The sequence below is a fragment of the Glandiceps talaboti genome, chromosome 23 (assembly GCF_964340395.1).
Source record: "Glandiceps talaboti chromosome 23, keGlaTala1.1, whole genome shotgun sequence".
Classification (NCBI taxonomy): domain Eukaryota; kingdom Metazoa; phylum Hemichordata; class Enteropneusta; family Spengelidae; genus Glandiceps; species Glandiceps talaboti.
Window position 1 is genome coordinate 10,421,440 of NC_135571.1, and position 23,666 is coordinate 10,445,105.

The window sequence follows — 23,666 nt, forward strand, 5'->3', positions numbered from 1 at the left end:
ACGATAAATCAAAATGTCTGTGTCTCCATTAAAATAATTCATACAAACGACGTGATATGAGTGAGTAATTGCATTTCATTTGTGTTGAACCAAATATCGTTGTCGTATATAGCAAGGGACTCAGTTAAATGCACCCCTTCCGTATTAGGCCTAAAAATAATTGTTTGGTTCCAGTTACCCGACCGCACCTAGTTTTTCACTGCCGACCAAAAACGTTTTTTTTAGGTATTCGAGAGAAAAAAAATAAATTCGCAAAAATTGTGAAGTCTCGCAAGAAATAGTGGATGCGGAAACTGACATCAACTTAAAAAGACAATATAAAACTGTTCTTCCAATCTGTAACGACTGTTCATCTGATAGGAAGACATAAACAACACAGAGACCATTTGGAAAACAATGGAAAACCTGCACGAGACGCTAACACATAAACAAATATAAAAATAAAATAAGAAATCTACCTACCCCACCTTTTCTAAAATTGAGCACAATCGGAACCACACAATTTTTTTTATTAGGCTTTATGTATATTCACAAGCTAAGACAAATGTTATTTGTGAATATGGCTACATGGTGAGGATTACACAGATAAATGTCACTCCCTTTGTCACGTGTTGTTAATTGAGACGGTAGATTCAGTATCACAATGTCTATGAATAAAGTTATTCCTCAGGCCCGACCCCACTTAGTTTTTCACTGCCGACCCTAAACTTCCTTTTACATATTCGAAAAAATAATAACAAAATCGCGAAAATTGTGAAGTCTCGCCATAAACAGTGGATGTAGACACACTGACATCAACTTAAAAAGACAATATAAAACTGCTTTTTCAAACTGTAAAGGCTGTATATCTGATGAGAAGAAACCAATAACACAGAGATCATATGGAAAACAACCGAAAACATAACTACCTTAACTAGACTCTTATGAAAACAAAATCTACCCACCCCACCTATTCTAAAAAAAAAATTGTAATCGGAACCACACAAATTGTGGATGCGGAAACTGACATCAACTTAAAAAGACACTATAAAACTATTCTTCCAATATGTAATGGCTGTACATCTGATAGGAAGAAATAAACAACACAGAGAAAATTTCGAAAACAATGGAAACCCTGAACTGGACACTCACACATGCAAAAAAATATATAATAAAAAATATAACTACCCCACATAGTGTAAGATTGAGTGTAATCGGAACCACACAATTAAGTTTGTTTACGCCTAACTGAGTAAATAATATAAATGGGTAGCCACATTATGTTAAATATAAGAACAAAGCCGTTATTTATACTCCCTCAACTTACAGAAGAGCATAGAATCTATTGCAACCTATGTAGACATTTGATTGTGGCATCCATATTGTTTAAAACGCTCAAAGTATGGAATTGTTAAAGCCTTGCAAAGAACAACAATTACTTTCAATAGGTAAATATTTGGATTCGACATCCCGTGGTAAGCTTTTGATCTGTCAAAGTGGTAATAATACTAACATCCCCTGAGTATGTATTTAAAGAACATGTTGTATAACATGATGGAACGTTTTGGTTACCTCATACTCAGGGCGAAACAAAAACTTTCCCCCTTTTGCTGGTAGACTAAAAGCGTTGATCTTTGTTCAAGACAGTCTAGCAAAATAAATAATGCACAGAACATCATATAACACAATTCAACACAATTCAACAAACGACGCAACACAACACAATATAACACAACACAACACAACACAACACAACACAACACCATACCTCACCACACAACTCAGCGCAATGCAATACAAGTTACAACATATAAGACCAAATAAAAAAGTTGTTTGGTTCCGGTTACCCTACCCCACCGAGTTTGTTTATGCCGACCCTAAACCTTTTTTGCGCATTCGAGAAAAATAATCACAAAATCGGGAAAATGGTGAAGTCTCGCAAGAAATAGTGGGTGCGGAAACTGACATCAACTTAAAAAGACAATAAAGAATTATTCTTCCAATCTGTAATGGATTTACATCTGATAAGAAGAAATAAACAAAACAGAGACCATTTGGAAAACAATGGGAAACATGAACTAGACACTCACACATGAAAAAAATATATAATAAAAAAAAAATATAACTACCCCATATAGTGTAAAATTGAGTGTAATCGGAACCACACAATTTGTTTACGCCTATAACTGAGTAAATAACATAAATGGGTAGCCACATTTGGTTAAATATAACAACAAAGCCGTTATTTCTACTCCCTCAACTTCCAGAAGAAGATCATAGAATCTATTGCATCCTATGAAAACATTTGATTGTGGCATCAATGTTGTTATTAATGCTCAAAGTATGAAATTTTTAAGGCCTTTCCAATAACAACAATTACTTTCAATAGGTAAATATTTGGATTCGACATCCCGTGGTAAACTTTGATCTGTCAAAGTGGTAATACTACTAATATCCACTGAGTATGTATTTAAAGAACATGTTGTATAACATGATGGAACGTTTTGGTTACCTCCTACTCAGGGCGAAACAAAAACATTTACCCCTTTTGCTGGTAGACTAAAAGCGTTGGTTTTTGTTCAAGACTGTCTAGAAAGGGCAAAATAAATAATGCACAGAACATCATGTAACACAATTCAACACAATTCAATACAAACGACACAACACAACACAACACAACACAACACAACACAACACAGCACAGTACAACACAACACAACATAACACAACACAACACAACTGAACACAGCACAACTCAGTACAATACAATACAATGCTATACAATACAATACAATACAATACAATACAATACAATACAATACAATACAACACAACACCACACAACACAACACAACACAACACAACACCACACCACACCACACCAAAAACTAGTTTTTTCATGCCGACCCTAAACCTTTTTTTTGCGCATTCGAGAAAAATAATCACAAAATCGGGAAAATCGTGAAGTCTCGCAAGAAATAGTGGGTGTGGAAACTGACATCAATTTAAAAAGACAATATAAAACTATTCTTCCAATCTGTAATGGCTGTACATGTGATAGGAAGATATAAACAACACAGAGACCATTTGGAAAACAATGGAAAACCTGAACTAGACACTCACACATGAAAAAAAGATATGATATAATAAACTAAAAAATCTACCTACCCCACCTATTTTAAAATTGAGTGCAATCGGAACCACACAATTTGTTTACGCATAACTGAGTAAATAATATAAATGGGTAGCCACATTTGGTTAAATATAACAACAAAGCCGTTATTTCTACTCCCTCAAATTCTAGAGGAGCATAGAATCTATTGCAACCTATGACAACATTTGATTGTGGCATCCATATGTTTAAAACGCTCAAAGTATGGAATTGTTAAGGCCTTGCAAAGAACAACAATTACTTTCAATAGGTAAAAGTATTGGATTCGACATCACGCGGTAACTGAGTATGTATTTAAAGAATATGTTGTATAACATGATGGAACGTTTTGGTTACCTCGTACTAAGGGCGAAACAAAAACTTTCCCCCTTTTGCTGGTAGACTAAAAGCGTTGATCTTTGTTCAAGACAGTCAAGCAAAATAAAGAATGCACAGAACATCATATAACACAATTCAACACAATTCAACAAACGACGCAACACAACACAACACAACACACCAAAGAACAACTGTTACAATTACTTTCAATAGGTAAAATTATTGGATTCGACATCCCGTGGTAACTGAGTATGTATTTAAAGAACATGTTGTATAACATGATGGAACGTTTTGGTTACCTCGTACTAAGGGCGAAACAAAACTTTCCCCCTTTTGCTGGTAGACTAAAAGCGTTGATCTTTGTTCAAGACAGTCTAGCAAAATAAATAATACGCATAACATCATATAACACAATTCAACACAATTCAACAAACGACGCAACACAACACAGCACAACTCAACACAACACAACACAACACAACACCACATCACATCACACCACACAACATAACACAACACAACACAACACAACACAACACTGCAACACCACACCACACCACATCACATCACACCACACCACACCACACAACACAACTCAGCGCAATGCAATACAAGTTACAACATATAAAAAATGTCACAACGCAATAAACTATGCTAAAAAACACAACATAATTCAGTGAAACACAATACAGCTTAGTATTGCACTACACAACACAGTACAAAACTACACATGAATTACAACATACAATCCAAAAGAAGACATTTTCAAAGGCTGATTTTTTTTAAACGTAATAATATGATATTAAATTACATTTTTATATTTCGTTGCCAAAATACAAAAATACATTCACCCCAAAACCAACCAACCAACAAACAAACAAACCCGAAAACCAAAACAATACTTTTGTCTTGTACGGCTTGACGTAACCAACTGTGCATTCAACATCAACATCAACAGTTTAAAATATAGCATAGCATTTTAACTGTCCTTGTACTTCGTGTAATTTTATTTTATTTTGACATTACACACCAAACTGGGTAATAACGGCCGGCCATGTGAGAATTATTAATATTTGATGCTTATAACTGGTTCAGAATATACCAAAGACGTGTGATGAATATTAAAAAGTTCGATGTCGTTGAGCGGGGATGCTGATATCAGTAGAGAAGACGTTTAGTCTGTGGGGTCTAGCCTTCAGCTGTGTCAATTAAACCCAAATCACTTGACCCTCCTGCACATTAACATTTATGGTACAACAAGTGTGTGTCAAATATTTGGTTATTGATTAAGAGTATTCTTGTAATTTATAATTAAAATCCAACAGTATGCATAACATGTCTTCCATCGTTTTATAACACAACCCCTGTGGCATAGTGGTCAATGTTCAGGACTATTTAGTCGTTAGGACATCAGTTTCAATACACACACACACATACACACACACACACACACACACACACACACACACACACATACACACAGACACACACACGCACACACTCACTGACTCACTCACTCACAGTTTTATGACGTCACCGTGACAAATTCACCGTGTTTTACAAAAACCAAAATACAACAGTAAAATATTCTCAGATAGATACTAAACTTTATTTGCCCAGAAGCTTACAGTAATAACTCACATAGCGATGAATATTTCAGTTTACATGACCTATAAACCGTATACCCTATGACGTCATGATAGTCTTGTGACGTCATGATAAACCTTCGATCTCGTGGTAACCATGATAACCCAATCCTCAAATGACCAATCAAATAACAGATTTCAAAAGCAATAACGTAACTCCCGTATTAATATACAATATTAAACAGATGAACAAGGTGACGAATGCAAAGTACAAAGAAACAAATAATAATGGCTGTCGGTTATTCCATATCAGGCACAAAGCAAGTCATACACGTTCAAGGAAAAAATACTGGATTTACATTCTGGCCATACATTGATTACATTTTCAGATCAGTTACCTTTATAGTAGTGCTTGTACTAACTTTTTGCAGGGTAAACATACATATTTCAATTTGTTTCTTTGGTTGAGTTATCAATATATATCACTATGTTTTATGTATTATCATTTTGAAGAAATACTATTCGTATTATCCCGAAAAAATACTGATTTACGTCATACGTGTATGACGTCATCATGCATTGACGTCATATGTTGATGACGTCACCGGTGTGGTGACGTCATAGTTTGGTGACGTAAAACCTAAGCAGGCACCATAACTTCCACTTCGCATAAATGCATAGGGTTGTCTTTGCCGATGAGTTGAACGCTGACGTACCGTCCTTTCATTGGTGTAGAACATCCACACCTGACGTGTATTGTCTCTTCAGTGGCTGGACGACCGATAATCATCATGCCACATGTCGGATTGTTAGCCAAATCAGGGCTATCTCCAACTCGTACCTCAGCATTCTTCAGACGACCAGCTAGATGATTAGAATGGTATAGAAAAAGAATCGTCAGTCCTTCAGTGTAGAATGGATCTAAAACTGATAGGTACACCACCCCCTGATACCACCACTATGAGGCCACTTTCATAATTATTCATTGATTATTTCGTATCAGTATGTAGTCTTGTAGTACTAGTAAGACCTCGGTTATGAGCTTGGCAGGTTGCCGAATAAAGCCGAAAGGTTATGACAATAACTTGGGCTAGCGCCCTCATCGGTGCCTTCGGCGCTAAGCGATCTTTGGTTGCACTTTAAGCAGAAAAACCAAAGGGTAGCTAGCTATGAACAGAGGAAATAAAAGACTTAAAATAATAACCCTTACCGCAGCAATCCTGTCTGTTTGTGATAATAACCTCGTAGACATCATACGACTGTCCAAGGTCAACTTTCCACCACGGTTCAGGTTGACGTCCTGTTTGTGTACATGATGATGATTCTGACTTCATACTGCTACTCTTGTTTCCGTCCACTGCCTTCTCTGCATAACCCCTCCATCTTACACTGGTGGAACTCTGACTTGCCGGTTTGCCCTGTGCTACGTTCTTCAAATCGACAGGAAACACACAAGCTATTGTAGGAAAGGACGTTGCATATAAATATTGTAACAAACAAACAAACTAAGCCAATACAAATGTAGATTGTCATTTCATCACACTAGCTTCCAAGTAAATCAAAGAAAATGTAGAAGGATGATGATGATGATGATGATGATGATGATGATGATGATGGTGGTGGTGGTGGTGGTGATGGTGATGGTGGTGGTGGTGTTGATAGTGTTGGTTGTGGCGGTGATGGTGGTAATGCTGTTTTTTTGTTGGTGGTGGTAATTGGAGGAGGAAGGGTGTTGTTGTCAGTGGTGGTGGTGGTGGTGGTGGTGGTGGTGGCGGAGATGATGATGATGATGATAGTAGATGATGGTGGTAGTGTTGGGGATTGTTGTTATTGTTGTATTGGTGGTGGTGGTGGAGGAGGAGGAGGAGGAGGAGGAGGAGGAATAGACGGAGAAAAAAAGTAAAAGAATACAATGTGCATACCACTTGAGATGGGTATGATAACAATGATGACGATACATGGTTTTATTATTAAAAATATTACTACATGTACTCACGTGGGTAGGTTGGTACCACAGTGGAGACTTCAGAAAACAAACAAGAAAATAAAATAACACCAATGTTACATATTAATTTGGTAGAGTCTAGTAACAATATAATTATCAGTGTTATTACTGGACACATTTTGGAAATAGAGTAAAATACAGTCGTCAAATCTGACATAAACTGTAGCAGGACACTTTTGAATGAATTTCAACTATAGCGTAGTTTGCAGTCTTAGTATACACATGAATGAGAAGTAACGTGTGTAAAATGTCAAATATGTTGTCCATCAGATATGTGTGTTTATTTAACGCTACTATATATAGCACGAAGATTGTTCACTTTAGGTTAGAATTTTGAAATTTGGTTTGTATGCATAACTTTTGCGTGTGAATTTATTTTGGTATAGTGCCAATTGAATAGCGGCCTACACAGTGTCTTACGGATTAAATGCCAGATTCTCGCCAAAGCATTATCTTGTAAGTGGCACCATAACGATTATTCCATTCTTCGTTCAGGACCAACTTTCTTTAGACAAAGCATTTTAACCCCTAGGTTTGAATTTTAATCCGAATAGCCTTCGGACAATACAACATACCTATTCCTATATTTGGTTCTGGCGTTGTCGCTGGTTTTGGATGAAAGAAAGGACAAGAAAACAGTTAGCAGACAATTCACTGCATTTTATCATAGAGTGGGAATTAACCAAGCTGGGAAAACGAGATTGTGTTGTATGGATGTTTAGGAGGCAGTTGTACTTGATAACAACCTTGTATCAAGACATTGCTACTTTGAATACAGAATCAACCAAAAATAAAATCAACCAATAAACCAATTAATTCCCCCAATAAACCAAATCATTCAATCAGTAAACCAAATCATTCAACCAATGAACCATGATTATTGAAAATAAAATTTCTATCACTCACCACAGACGTCTACTGCAGGTCCAACATTACAATACTGCCAAGGAACGTCGGGGTTAGTTGTATAGCACCATGGTCCCTGATCACCACTAGGATTACGGCAGTAATTGTGGTCACCAAGACCTCCTGCAGGATAATCCTCTATAGTGTAGTCATGGGATTGTGGTGATTGTGAGGACCATTTCTGACATGTATGTCCCGATTCAGTTACCGAGACAGTACCTCTGTAATCAGCTCCATTTGCCTCATGATAACATTCGGTCTCTGAAAAAGATCAGATATTGTCTTGATATAGTACTATTATTACACATTACATAGAACACGATTGGAACTATTTTGGGATAATTGGATAATGATGAATTCGGAACAATTGCATTAGAAAACTGAATATGTACAGATAATATTAGTGAAAATTACACCAGTGTCATAACAATAATGAAAACATATACCTATGCGAAAATGCAAAAGTGTGTGATCGCACATTATGCAAAATTTGTTGTTTGGATAAAGATATGTATTAAAAATAAATGCATGTAATATATAATGATAACCTAACCCCATGCCATGTGAGAGTTGGTCTGGGTACTCAGGGATATTTTTGCTCTGTCTCTGTCTCCATCCCTCCCCTCTCTCTTGTTGTCTTTCTGTCTCTCTCTCCCATCCCGTTCTGTCTGTCTGTCTGTCTGTCTGTCTGTCTGTCTGTCTGTCTGTCTGTCTGTCTGTCTGTCTGTCTGTCTGTCTGTCTGTCTGTCTGTCTGTCTGTCTGTGTCTCTCTGCCTGACTGTTTTTCTCTGTCTTTATCTGTCTGTCTGTACGCTTGTACGTCTCCCCCTCTCTCTCTCCCTCTCCCCCCCTCTCTCTCTCTCTCTCTCTCTCTCTCTCTCTCTCTCTCTCTCTCTCTCTCTCTCTCTCTCTCTCTCTCTCTCTCTCTCTCTCTCATTTATACCTACTATGGATATCTGAATCAACTGTAAAATCCCATGGAAAAATTAAAAATATAATGAATGTAATGTTAGTATAAAACCAAGCAAATACACAAATATGATTTACTCACTACAACGGAACTCCTCGACATCACAATACTCCCACTTAACACCTGGGGTTGTAGTGTAACACCACGTAGTTGGATCGTTATCGGGATTACGACAGTAATTGTGTGCACCGAGACCAGCATTGGGATACTTGTCTGGAGTGTAACTATGTTTATTTGGCGTCTGTACGCTCCATCGCTGACATTCATCCCCTGTCCTTGTCACAGATAATGTACCTCTGTAATCTGTTGCCTTCAGGTCAGTGAAGCAACTCGTATCTAGTTTGGAATGGAATAATCAAATCATTGTTAGTTTGTTGCTCTGGATCGAGGATACTGGCAGCGAAACATACGTCAAGTTACTTTCTTATGATAATGACAGTTTGAAGCAGTTTCAGTTTCAGCCTACGTTTTATACAAAGTGCAATAGTCGTCCTATTCCAGGTACTATGCGCATGTGCGGGTGAATTGCATTTTCTTTTGTTGACAAATAGTATCAAGTGAATTCACTATAAACACTTTTTGACAAATGTCATGATTGTACACACGATGGCTTCAAGAATGTCATTTACTCGAATATTGGAGGGATGTAGATAAGGGCCGGTAGCCGGCAAAGCAACCGGCTACTCCGAAATGTCTTGCCGGCTACTTTTTTCAGGAATTTGACAATGTTGAAACATTCTTTATCTCAACCATGGTATATTTCCGTCAGTGGGCAAATTTATGAGCCTCGTTCCTAAATATTACCACTTATAAAATTACAAAAAATGAAGGCTGATAGTGGAACTCTTTCACTAACAAAGATTAGACATTAGGCAATGGATGAAATTCTATCAAACAAAATGATCATGACTTGCCGAGATAACAGAACATAAATGTCGTAAACTAGAGTAAGGCCCACTGTCGCAAAACACTTCATGTGCTATCATTATGTAACTAGGTTTGTAGTGTTATGACACTTAAAAAGTTCATTAATCGGACTGTGATTTTTGTCAACCCTTGTTGTTCTGGTTGTGTAACCACTCGCTACCCCATGTCTGGATAGCATCTGTAGACATTCCAACAGTTGCTTGTTATCAGGTCAAGAAAGTTAAAGGTCAGTGGTTGTCTTATACGCATGTGCGGGTGAATTGCTTTTGAAATGTTTGTTGAGAAATACAATGCCTCTTGTTGGGGTCACATTGTAAGTTCTTACTCATCCAGAGTTACGACCATCACATTAAATCTTGTTTATTGGCTCTATATAATGATTTACGGGGGAGACACCTTTCATAAACCATGTAAATTTGTGATCGGAAAGATTATTTGTGCGTGCTTAGGCCAGGTAATTCTGTGGTGTGGGACCCCGAGACGTTCGTGTGTGAAATGGACGACATGGATGTAATAATCAACTTAAATTTGACAAACGAAATACTTGCCTACACCTTCCGTCGTTGTGGCTGTAAATAAGCAAAACTTTTGATACATTTATTTGGTTAAAAATGAGTTTGATCGAATTTCTGTTCTCCCGATATAATTTTTACATTTTCTTTAGTGTTACCAAACATAGTTTGACTGGTGAGAATGCCGTACAAAAAAAGTAAGTTGATGTGATAGTTATTAGTGTTACCGAATCGACAAACAGAAACAGACACAGACAAAAACACAGAAGCGAAACAGAAAAATAAACAGACACTAAACAGACATGGAAACGAAAGAGAAAAAGACACAGGAATTTCAGAGACAGAAGCGAAAGAGGCACACAAAAAAAAGAACACACAAACAAAAAACACTACAATTTCCTATTTGAAAATACTAAGAAATTTTTTTGGTATATGGGAAGGTGTGGCTATACAACGATATAAGCTTATAGTAAACATTTAAACAATTGATTTGAAAGAAAATGAATTCTTACGGCAAGCTGTTCCCACGGCAGAAATGCTGCAGTATTGCCAATCAACACCTGGATCAGTTGTATAGCACCATGTCCTCGGATCATCACTAGGATTACGGCAGTAATTGTGGTCACCAAGACCTGATGTAGGATAATCTGCTGGTGTATAACTATGTGAGTGTGGTGACTGTGAAGTCCACTTCTGACATTCTTTGCCTGTTTCAGTATACGACACTACACCTCTGTAATCTGCTGCGTTTCCCTGATGATAGCATTCGGATTCTGTAATTAATCAAACAAACAATCAATCAATCAATCAATCAATAAATTAATAAACAGTTGAATAAATAAATGTATAATGAATGTGTAAATAAACACAAAACACATACATACATACATACATACATACATACATACATACATACATACATACATACATACATACATACATATACAGTTTAGTACTGTTAACCGAAGTGATAAGAAATTACAATGATCAAATCTTTTCTTATCATATCATTTACTTACTACAGCGAAATTCCTCTACATCACAGTATTCCCAACTTGTGGCTGGATCAGTTGTATAACACCATGTCTCGGGGTCACCACTAGGGTTACGACAATAATTATGGTCACCCAGTCCTGAGGTGGGATAATCCGTTGGTGTAAAACCATGTGTGTGTGGTGACTGTGCTGTCCACTTCTGACACGTTTTCCCTGTCTTTGTAACGGAAATGGTTCCTCTATAATCTTTAGCGTCGGGGGCCAGGAAACAATCTACACAAAATAAAATGAAATGAGGATAGATTAATAATCTATATTGTATTATTTTAACAATATATATATATATATATATATATATATATATATATATATATATATATATATATATATAATTGGTTAAGAAGTTAAACGAATCTTACATATTCTTTCATTTGTTTTCTAGCGATGCGACAAATTCAATGATTTCAACATATGAAACATTACTATTGCGAGAGGTAAATATTTAGTAACCATGGTAATTATTAATCTCATTTGTGCACGCTTTGATTCGGTCTTTTGTAGGTGGGAAAGTGCGATCCAAAAATACATTCAGCATTTTACATTTGGTTGCCTTTTGTGCGATATACTGTATGTATAACCTGTATTGCAAATACAATTTAAATTAATAGCACTAGATGATTTTCTTTGACATCTCGTGGTTTACAAAATATCAGAAGTTCTTACAACACCCACCTTCAGCAAGAATGTTACTCGTTAACGCTAGAGATAGAACAATAACCTTCAAGATCACCATCTTGGTAGACTGCGAAACAGACTCGTGTTGAGTCAACGAATAACAGCTGTTGAAATATAGTATTTATCCTGCGAGAAAATACCACAAAAATTTTGAGGAAAGTGGAAAAATATCTTGATATTCGCATCTGGGAAGGTATGAAGATGACCTGTAAGCAACTTAAATGTAAAATGAAAGTAGTTGTTTCAGCTTCTTAACTTGTACAAAATTCACCTTGTCTCTTTAAATATTTGAATTAGTATTATTTCTAAATTCTTTGAATCCTGTTGGGCATTTATCTTTAGTCTTAGAATCCAAATTTGTTTGTCATAGTTTTGACACAAATCTTTAAAAAGGCAAATACTAAAAGGGCAAATATATAAGTTTTGATAGACAAACGGGATCTTTCAATTGTGCTTGTAAACGCTTAAATTGCAAACAATAAGATATCACCACCACCTACTACAAGTCAACCCTGATAAAATGAGATAACCTGGTAATTTGAAAATAGATCAGAAGTGTATAAATAGTAACCATTCGTAGGCTATAATTCTAAATTTAGATACTTTTGTGAATTACGGGCCCTATTAACTTTTATCTTCGCGTGACTAAATATCACGTGACTGTTGTTGTCCAATGGCACGGTGCCATGTTGGCATCTCTTGTCTTTGCTCTCGAAGTGTTGGCATACATGAGGGTTAACCGTTAGCGTTGTCCCCATATTTGGTCGCCTAATTTGAACTGCGATCCTTAACCTAGTACCTTCTCTGACTTGGGGAGTGACTGGAGAATCTAGAGGATACTTTAAGCGTTCTGAAACAATCATGGCACCATCATCCCCTGGTGCAGGTCGCACGTCCATGTCTTTGGTGGACGTGTCAGTGAACACTAGTATATATATTGAGTTGACCTGGCCTCTCTAAAACAATTACTGAATAGATTTATTCGTAAAAGAACATTTGTGATATCACCTATGGGCCATTCCCCTCATGCGTTCTCTTCGTTAATCTAGGGATATAAATAACGATGGCATGTCACCTACGCATATTACTACAAATGCGAATCATAGGCCAAAAATGCATTGCTTTGCTCTGCGTCGAGTTTTGAAAGCAAGAAACTATGAAAAAAATGAGCCCTGTGAATCAGACTTTTAAGTGTTGTTCCAGCTACGTTGGAATACATCCTTCCCCTCTCTCAAACCGTCGCACTAAATATTATATCTAGCAGATTAAAAAAAGAATTGATAATCCTGTTCTTGTGAAAAGAAATATTAAACATATCGTCAGTATTTGTTCAATATCAGTTCTCCCCAGAATTGTTGTTTTGTAGATTGCAGACAGCAAACGCGACCACCATCAAAATTAAATTGTTTATAATATAATTATCAAGGGTTTTATCATCTATTCTAGTTAAACCATATACAATATACTTCCAAAACATATTTACATTGGTTTAATAAGTAACTCAGTCCATTCGGCAACGTTACATTCTAAAAGGAAATCTTCAGGATATTGTAACGTTTAACAAATCGGAAATTTCATTATTTAATAATTTTAGATTATTTTACCGGTCAATTTAATATCAACAAAAAGTTGCTAAGTTAACATAGGTTTAGGGTTTGAATCAACGGTTGTTAGTTGGTGATGTTGGCGTAATAGATGATGTGTTATTTTGCCACTTGACACTGTTGAGAGTGATGGGTGGGGGATGGGGGTACAAAGAGAACTCTGTCCAACGGGAATGGGCAGACTTGGAGATGTTTAATAGATAAAATGGTCAGAATAACTCACAACACGAACGAACGTGTTAAGTTGTGTCGTCGCATTAGTCGACATAAGTTATCACTTACGTAACATTTATCAGCTGATAATGAGACTTTCAACTTTAACATCCGGGTGGACGCTCTAACACTTTATTTTTTTAATTTTTTTTAATTTTTGTATGTATTCATTACTGTGTGTTCACTACACTCTTTTCTTTATTTGGCAATACTTTGCTTTTACCGTAAATGTATTTTTAGTACAAAATGAAAGACATATTCAACCTTAATATGTTATTTGAATAAAATGGGGTGGGGTGGGGGGGGGGGAGAACTAAGGAGAATTCAGGAGAGGAAATGTGAAGGTGAGATTTCAGGTCAGCTGGACTTTAGATTTGTTAGTGTGGAGTTAGAGATAGGGGTGGACTTGAGTATAGTAGAAGATAAAGCTGGACGAGGTTGCTAATCTGTGACAAGGACACTTATTTTAGTTGAGTTTTAGAAAGAAAATGTAGTTGATCTCATTGGCAAGTCAGACAAGCAAAGGACTGACTATGATTATTTCTCTTCGACTCTTCATGGGAAGTAACCTTCACCAGCTTAAATATTGGAGTGAGTTCTTTCCCCAGAACTGTTCGATAGCTAGTCTCGCTGCCAGACTCGTGACTATCGTACCTTTTTATGTATGCTGAGTGGCTTAGCCGCGAGAAGAGAGCAGGAATTTAAGCAAAAGCAAGATAACGAAAGAGTAATTAACGTTTAACAAAAGGAAGGAAGCACTTCATATCGCATCGTCGCAAACCACAACCTCTTTTACGACACCGTCCAGAACGCGCCGCAAACAGATATTTCACAGTGTAGCGGAAAAAACTAACAGCTCTCAGGTTTGTGAGAATGTTCATATCGACGTTATGATATAAGAATTTGAAATTAATAACTGAAAAAAAATCAGATCGTCCTTTCGTCTGAAAAGTAATGAAGTTTGCTTGAAAAAAGTAATTTAAACTGGATAAAATACATTTTAAAGCGATCTATGCATTTTTGAGAAGAAAAAAATGCTAACAAATTGCACTGTGTTTTGTACTCACCTGTAAGTTGTAGTTAACCAAAACGCCTTATAACTGCATACTAATATTATGGTGCAGGTAAAGACCTTTTATATCATTATATAAATCTATATTTGGTAACTCATGTTTATTAATGAGAATAAATTAAGCAGTCGGAGAGTTATTTTAGGAGCAGAGGGAATGCGTGTAGAAAGACAGATAGACAGAGGGTCAATCACAATGTTTGTGTCTCCATCCATATTCTAAAAGGATTTATACGAACGAAGTAATATCAGGAAGTAATTGTATTTTATTTGTGTTATATAGCAAAGGTCTCAGTTAAATGCCCCCCCCCCTTAATTGTGGATATTCACAACTGTTTGTTTGCGAGTATGGCTGTCAGGTCATAACCACGCCAACAAATGCCACTCCCTTTGGCAAGTTTTGTTAATTCAAATGGTAGGGTCAATATCACGATGTCTATGAACTGTGATACCCGAGTATATAGCCATGCAATACTATTCCACTCAAAGAAAATAATGGTATGTGTTAGTCTGTGGTTTTACAACGTTGAATGTTATAGTAAATAATGCCAGTTTTTACATAGTGAATAATGCTTGACATTTACTTCCCCTGGCACGGACCTATAGAAGCACAATAGCCCTATATACTTTCTCAAGTTACAGAGGAGAAAATGATCTATTTAAATCTATGTAAGCATATGATTATTGGCATCCATATGTTCAAAAAGTCAAAATACGGAAATTTTCAAGGCCTTTCAAATAGCAAGGATTCCATGACTCAATAAGTGAATTATTGAATTTGATATCCCAATGTAACCTTTGGCTTGCCAAAGTGTTACAAATATTAACACCCCTGGTGTATATATTTACATAACATGTTGCAAAAGATGATGGTACATTTTCATGACCTCATACTCGGGATGTATGTCATTTTCCCCTCGTTTGCATAAAATATAGTAGACTAAAAGTGCTGCTTTTGCCTAAGTTTGCAAGATCACCCAGAACAAAACAAACAACACAAAGTGATGGAAAATAGAGGTACATGAAAACATCTAGCCACCAAATCACCACATCAGATTTTAATCAGATTATATCTGGACTAAAGTAAAATCTTTTACTGTGCGCCATGACGAAAACTGGAATGTTCCACTGACTCATCGATCGATAGACCAAATAAAGTTGTCGGTCTTGACCTCAAGATAGACCAGATGTAAACTGAATGCCTCTTGTATTACGGTCTTGTTGCACAAGAGTAACAGATGATTAGCAAATGCCCAACTACCCTTAGAATTGTGACAATGTGACTAACTGAGTTAATAATATAAATAGGTAGCCACATTAGGTTACCTATACCAACAAAGCTGTCATTTACACTCCATCAACTTCCAGAGGAGCATAGAATTCTATTGCAACTTATGAAGACATGTGATTATGGCATCCATAAGTTTAAAACAGTCAAAATGTGGATTTTTAAGGCCTTCCAAATAACATAAGCTGTCAATAAGCAATTTAATTGGATTCGACATCCCGTGGTAATCTTTGACCTGTCAAAGTTGTAATGATACTAACATCCCCTGGGTATGTATTTATGAACATGTTGTATAACATGATGGCACGTTTTGGTGACCTCGTCCTCGGGGCGAAAATACACATTCGCCCCTTTTGCTGGTAAAATAAACGCGTTGTTCATTTGTTGAAGTCTGGAGAGGGTAAAATAAAGAATGCACAGAACATCATAAAACACAATTCAACACAACACAATACAAACGACGCAACACAACACAACACAACACAACACAACACAACACAACACAACACAACACAACACAAGACGACACAAGACAACTCAGCGCAGTACAACAAAACATAAAATAACCGTCACAACGCAACAGTACAACACAATGCAACACAAAACATGACGTCACGATACAACACAACCCATTATTTATACTCCCTCAACTTCCAGAGGAGCATAGAATCTATTGCAACCTATGAAAACATTTGATTGTGGCATCCATATGTTTAAAACGCTCAAAGTATGGAATTGTTAATAGGCCTTGCAAAGAACAACAATTACTTTCAATAGGTAAAATTATTGGATTCGACATCCCGCGGTAACTGAGTATGTATTTAAAGAACATATTGTATAACATGATGGAACGTTTTGGTTACCTCGTACTCAGGGCGAAACAAAAACTTTCCCCCTTTCGCTGGTAGACTAAAAGCGTTGATCTTTGTTCAAGACAGTCAAGCAAAATAAATAATGCACAGAACATCATATAACACAATTCCACACAATTCAACAAACGACGCAACACAGCACAGCACAACACAACACAACACAACACAACACAACACAACACAACACAATACACAACACCATACAACTCAGCGCAATACACAACACAACTCAATACAATACAAAACAACACAACACAATACAATACAATACAACTCAACTCAGCGCGACACCACACCACACCACACCACACCACACCACACCACACCATACAACTCAGCTCAATATAAAACAACACAACACAACACAATTCCTCAGCGCAACACAACACAACACAACACACAACACAACTCAGCGCAATGCAATTCAAGTTACAACATATAAAAAACACAACACAGCCCAAAACTACACAGGACATTACAACATACAATCCAAAAGAAGACATTTTCGAAGCTTGAATTTTTTAAACGTAATATTATGATATTGAATTTTAATATTATATTTCGTTGCCAAAATACAAAAAATACAGCCACCCAAAAACAAACAAACAACAACCAACCAACCAACAAGCAAAACAAACAAACAAACAAACAAACAAACAAAAAAACAAACAACAACAACCCCAAACCAAAACAATACTTTTTGCTTGTACGGCTTGCCATAACCAACTGTGCGTTCAACATCAACAGTTTAGAATATAGTATTACGGTGGACGAGAAGGACATTTCCGCGCTCTCAATGATTGGGCGTTCAAAGCAATTTCCGCGCTCTCAATGACAGAGTTCAAAGCAATTTCCGCGCTCTCAATGACTGAGCGTTCAAAGCAATTTCCGCGCTCTCAATGACTGAGCGTTCAAAGCAATTTCCGCGCTCTCAATGACTGAGCGTTCAAAGCAATTTCAGCGCTCTCAATGACTGAGCGTTCAAAGCAATTTCAGCGCTCTCAATGATTGAGCGTTCAAAGCAATTTCCGCGCTCTCAATGATAAGAGTTTCAAAGCAATTTCCGCGATGTCAGACATTTCCGCAACAGAAACGATTTCTCTGACAGAAGCGATTTCCCAGACGTACAGAAGTGGAATCCCCACAAGTCACGTGTTAGTGACCCGGAAGTACATGTAACTGGTAAAAATTGTGGACACAGTGACGGTGCCTGTGTGTACACATTGTCATTGATAACTACAGTAGGTATTGTCAGAGATAGCTATAGTAACAGGTATTGTCACAGATAACTATAGTAACAGGTATTGCATCCATGGCCAGAAGTCATATATTTTGCAGGAAATACATTTTTACATTTAACTCATGCACGTTTTACATTTTTTTAAACAGAAGTTAGAAATCATTTGTTACATTCTCTGACTGCACGAAATACATTCTAAGACCGGGCGGACGGTCCAGGGAGCTTGTAATAAATGCATTTAATACATTCTAGAGTTGCACGAAATACATTTTAGTATTGGGATATTTAATGCCGTAACAGTAACGGGCATTGTCCGGGATAACTATAGTACCAGGTAGTGTCAGAGATAGCTATAGTAACAGATATTACTAGTATCAGAGATATCTATAGTAACAGGTATTGTCACAGATAGTTGTTGCGGAAAGCTTGCGGGGTGTCACGCCCAGGGTGCCTGTATTTGGCTCGTCTGATTTTTCCCAGTACTTCAGGTCTAGATATCCCGTGTTTTATTCGAAACACACTTTTCATATGCCAGTCAGTTGCTGAGGGGTGGAGTCTTGGTCAGGTAGCTATAGCAACACTTTTCTCTCTCTCTCTCTCTCTCTCTCTCTCTCTCTCTCTCTCTCTCTCTCTCTCTCTCTCTCTCTCTCTCTCTCTCTCTCTCTCTCTCTCTCTCTCTCTCTCTCTCTCTCTCTCTCTCTCTTCGGTTAAAACCTACTTCTTCCTTTAGGGAAACGTTTTCTAGTATGCCTCCGTGAGGTTGAGGCGTTTATTTTCACGAGTTGGTCGTGATATTTCAGGTTTCTTGGGTTGTGCCGTAGTCTAGAGACGCTGGCTTGGCGAATGTGTCTGTACTCAAGTTTATATAGTGTATGTTCTGCCATACACAAAGTCAATCGAACAGCTTGGTGTGACGGAGAGGGTTTTTCACGCTTATCGAAGGCTTGCTAACGCTACCACTTATTAGCTTTCGTAGGCAATCTATTCTAGTGTTTTATTAGGTGTTAAATATCAGAGTTTTTCGTGTACTTTCCACGAGTTCGTCACACTATTTTTTTCTCTTTAACATAATAATGACGGTTCTAGGGCACCCCCCCCCCCGAAAAAATGCCCTCGGAGAAAGGCCTCAGGTGGGATAATTACATACTAGGGCATGGTCGAAAGTGGTCCTGTTTATGAGATAATAACTGTTTATTTAGAAATCAAATCCCATGTTTATCGCACGTCGTTTTTTCTAAAATTTCATTTCATTATCAATATTTCAGTCTTTATCAGCATGTTTGAAATGAAATTGTATGTGTATTTGTAGGCGTGATTGGGGGCATTTATCCTACGGGTTGTTTGTCTGGGGGCGTAGTGTCCTGTTACCAATAATCACAACATCATAGTCCTTTCATCTTACACAAATATCAATTTCTTGATAACTTTCATATATACTGACTGCAACCAATGTTGGAATAGTTGTTTCAACATGCTGATGACAACACGTGAAGTCTATCCTCGATACTCTGTCTGCATACTGACTAGGTGCGTGACTAACGACGTCCAAGTGAAATCCCAATCTATCCAGATATGATGTGATTCGTTTCTGACGTAATTTCGAACCATGAATACGTGTTTAAACAATCAACATTTGAAATTACATGTGAATTTGGAACTTAGTGTTTTAGGTGTTGATATCGAAATTCGAACTTTCGTTTTTTGAAACGCAATCAAAATCAAACCACAAACAACGTTTCACGTTTCAACGTTTTACTGGAAAGTTAGGGACACCTTTTACTCGTACTATCTACAGTTTCTATGAAGTTTGCAGGTTGTTTACTAAAAATGATATCAAAGCGAAGATCAAAGGAAAGCAAAGACAACAAGTAACAGATAGCGTTGGAATATGAAAATATCCTTTTGGACGTCCTAAATGTACAAATAAATTGTAAATTTGTAATCAGATGTTTGGGGTGGGACCTCGTTTCTGGCGCATATTGCATGACTAACTGACACCAGCCATCCATCCCATACAGTGACGGTTGTTTGTACATTATACAAGAATTGTTTTTAGGTAGTGAGTTATCGTTGGCATTATTTTTTCAATCAAATGTATTTATTGTGATGTCATACCGACGATGTTATACAGTTTAAATATATTTGTGTTGTTACCTAGACGGGGATGGGGAGGGGCCGGCTGCGTAACTAGACTGTGTAAAATAAAATAAGATGACTCTGCTGAGACTTCCAAAGCCAAACGGTAAACCCAAACTCTATACATTCCACACACCCAAAAACTTACAGAGCTCGAGACCCTTGATCTTAATACTTAAGACGGCACTTCGCACAAAACCCCTACCCCTTTCCAGCACATTTTGGGTGAATCGACGTAACATAGTCATTACTATACGTTTGCGTTAAACCTCAGACCACTATGAACACAAGGTTGCCGAGCTTAGAATATTATAAAACCAGTATTCTGACATGATAGTTTATTATACCCTATGTGTGAATTCCTCGTACTCAAAGTGGGGCTATCGATTTAATGTGCCACGTCATGCCCGATGATCGACGGGATATTAACGAAGACGTCCGCCCGGTCTTAGAATGTAACAAATGATTTCTAACTTCTGTTTAAAAAATGTAAAACGTGCATGAGTTAAATGTAAAAATGTATTTCCTGCAAAATATATGACTTCTGGCTATGGATGCAATACCTGTTACTATAGTTATCTGTGACAATACCTGTTACTATAGCTATCTCTGACAATACCTACTGTAGTTATCAATGACAATGTGTACACACAGGCACCGTCACTGTGTCCACAATTTTTACCAGTTACATGTACTTCCGGGTCACTAATGACACGTGACTTGTGGGGATTCCACTTCTGTACGTCTGGGAAATCGCTTCTGTCAGAGAAATCGTTTCTGTTGCGGAAATGTCTGACATCTGAGAGCGGTGAAATTGCTTTGAACTCGTTCATTGAGAGCGCGGAAATTGCTTTGAACGCCCAGTCATTGAGAGCGGTGAAATTGCTTTGAACGCCCAGTCATTGAGAGCGCTGAAATTGCTTTGAACTCTGTCATTGAGAGCGCGGAAATTGCTTTGAACGCTCAGCCATTGAGAGCGCGGAAATTGCTTTGAACTCTGTCATTGAGAGCGCGGAAATTGCTTTGAACGCCCAATCATTGAGAGCGCGGAAATGTCCTTCTCGTCCACCGTAATAGTATAGCATTTTAACTGTCCTTGTACTTCGTATATTTTTATTTTATTTTGACATTACACACCAAACTGGGTAATAACGGCCGGCCATGTGAGAATTATTAATATTTGATGCTTATAAATTGTTCAGAATATACCAGAGACGTGTGATGAATATTAAAAAGTTCGATGCCGTTGACGGGGGGGGATGCTGATATCAGTAGAGAAGACGTTTAGTCTGTGGGGTCTAGCCTTCAGCTGTGTCAATTAAACCCAAATCACGTGACCATCCTGCACATTAACATTTATGGTATAACAAGTGTGTGTCAAATATTTGGTTATTGATTAAGAGTATTCTTGTAATTTATAATGAAAATTCAACTGAATGCATAATATGTCTTCCATCGTTTTATAACACAACTCCTGTGGCATAGTGGTTAATGTTCAGGACGATTTAGTCGTTAGGTCATCGGTTTTAATACACACACACACACACACACACACACACACACACACACACGCACACACTCACTCACTCACGTCACCATGGTCACCATGACAAATTCATCTTTTACAAAAACCAAAATACAACAGTAAAATATTCTCAGATAGATACTAAACTTTATTTGCCCAGAAGCTTACAGTAATAACTCACAGTGATGAATATTTCAGTTTACATGACCTATAAAACTTATACCTATGACGTCATGATAGTCTTGTGACGTCATGATGCACCTGCGATCTCGTGGTAACCATGATAACCCAATCCTCAAGTGACCAATCAAATAACAGATTTAGTAAGCACTAACGTCATTCCCGTATTAATATACAATATTAAACAGATGAACAAGGTGACGAATGCAAAATACAAAAAAAATAATAATGGCTGTCAGTTACTAGTATTCCATATCAGGCACAAACCAAGTCATACACGATCAAGGCAAAAATACTGGATTTACATGCTGGCCATACGTTGATTACATTTTCAGATCGGTTACCTTTATAGTAGTGCTAGTTAACTTTTTGCAGGGTAAACATACATATTTCAATTTGTTTCTCTGTGTTTGAGTTATCAATATATATCACTATGTTTTATGTATTATCATTTTGAAGAAATACTATTATCCCGAAAAAATACTGAATTATGTCATGTGTATGACGTCATCATGCATTGACGTCATATGTTGATGACGTCACCGGTGTGGTGACGTCATAGTTTGGTGACGTAAAACCTAAGCAGGCACCATAACTTCCACTTCGCATAAATGCATAGGGTTGTCTTTGCCGATGAGTTGAACGCTGACGTACCGTCCTTTCATTGGTGTAGAACATCCACACCTGACGTGTATTGTCTCTTCAGTGGCTGGACGACCGATAATCATCATGCCACATGTCGGATTGTTAGCCAAATCAGGGCTATCTCCAACTCGTACCTCAGCATTCTTCAGACGACCAGCTAGATGATTAGAATGGTATAGAAAAAGAATCGTCAGTCCTTCAGTGTAGAATGGATCTAAAACTGATAGGTACACCACCCCCTGATACCACCACTATGAGGCCACTTTCATAATTATTCATTGATTATTTCGTATCAGTATGTAGTCTTGTAGTACTAGTAAGACCTCGGTTATGAGCTTGGCAGGTTGCCGAATAAAGCCGAAAGGTTATGACAATAACTTGGGCTAGCGCCCTCATCGGTGCCTTCGGCGCTAAGCGATCTTTGGTTGCACTTTAAGCAGAAAAACCAAAGGGTAGCTAGCTATGAACAGAGGAAATAAAAGACTTAAAATAATAACCCTTACCGCAGCAATCCTGTCTGTTTGTGATAATAACCTCGTAGACATCATACGACTGTCCAAGGTCAACTTTCCACCACGGTTCAGGTTGACGTCCTGTTTGTGTACATGATGATGATTCTGACTTCATACTGCTACTCTTGTTTCCGTCCACTGCCTTCTCTGCATAACCACTCCATCTTACACTGGTGGAACTCTGACTTGCCGGTTTGCCCTGTGCTACGTTCTTCAAATCGACAGGAAACACACAAGCTATTGTAGGAAAGGACGTTGCATATAAATATTGTAACAA

At 37.4% G+C, this 23,666-nt stretch overlaps 1 protein-coding gene across 1 annotated transcript in view; it reads right to left on the reverse strand.

Moving 5' to 3' along the window:
• The window catches only part of LOC144452716 (apolipoprotein(a)-like), a 50,591-nt gene that overhangs the window by 21,345 nt on the left and 5,580 nt on the right, over positions 1–23,666 (reverse strand). Inside the window, exons 6-14 of the mRNA XM_078143861.1 lie at positions 23,381–23,626; positions 22,887–23,034; positions 12,103–12,209; positions 11,395–11,643; positions 10,888–11,148; positions 9,018–9,272; positions 7,967–8,227; positions 6,266–6,511; positions 5,772–5,919 (exon numbers count right to left, since the gene is read on the reverse strand). Of these exons, the coding sequence (XP_077999987.1) occupies positions 5,772–5,919; positions 6,266–6,511; positions 7,967–8,227; positions 9,018–9,272; positions 10,888–11,148; positions 11,395–11,643; positions 12,103–12,209; positions 22,887–23,034; positions 23,381–23,626 (1,921 nt within the window). The remainder of the gene's footprint in view (positions 1–5,771; positions 5,920–6,265; positions 6,512–7,966; positions 8,228–9,017; positions 9,273–10,887; positions 11,149–11,394; positions 11,644–12,102; positions 12,210–22,886; positions 23,035–23,380; positions 23,627–23,666) is intronic.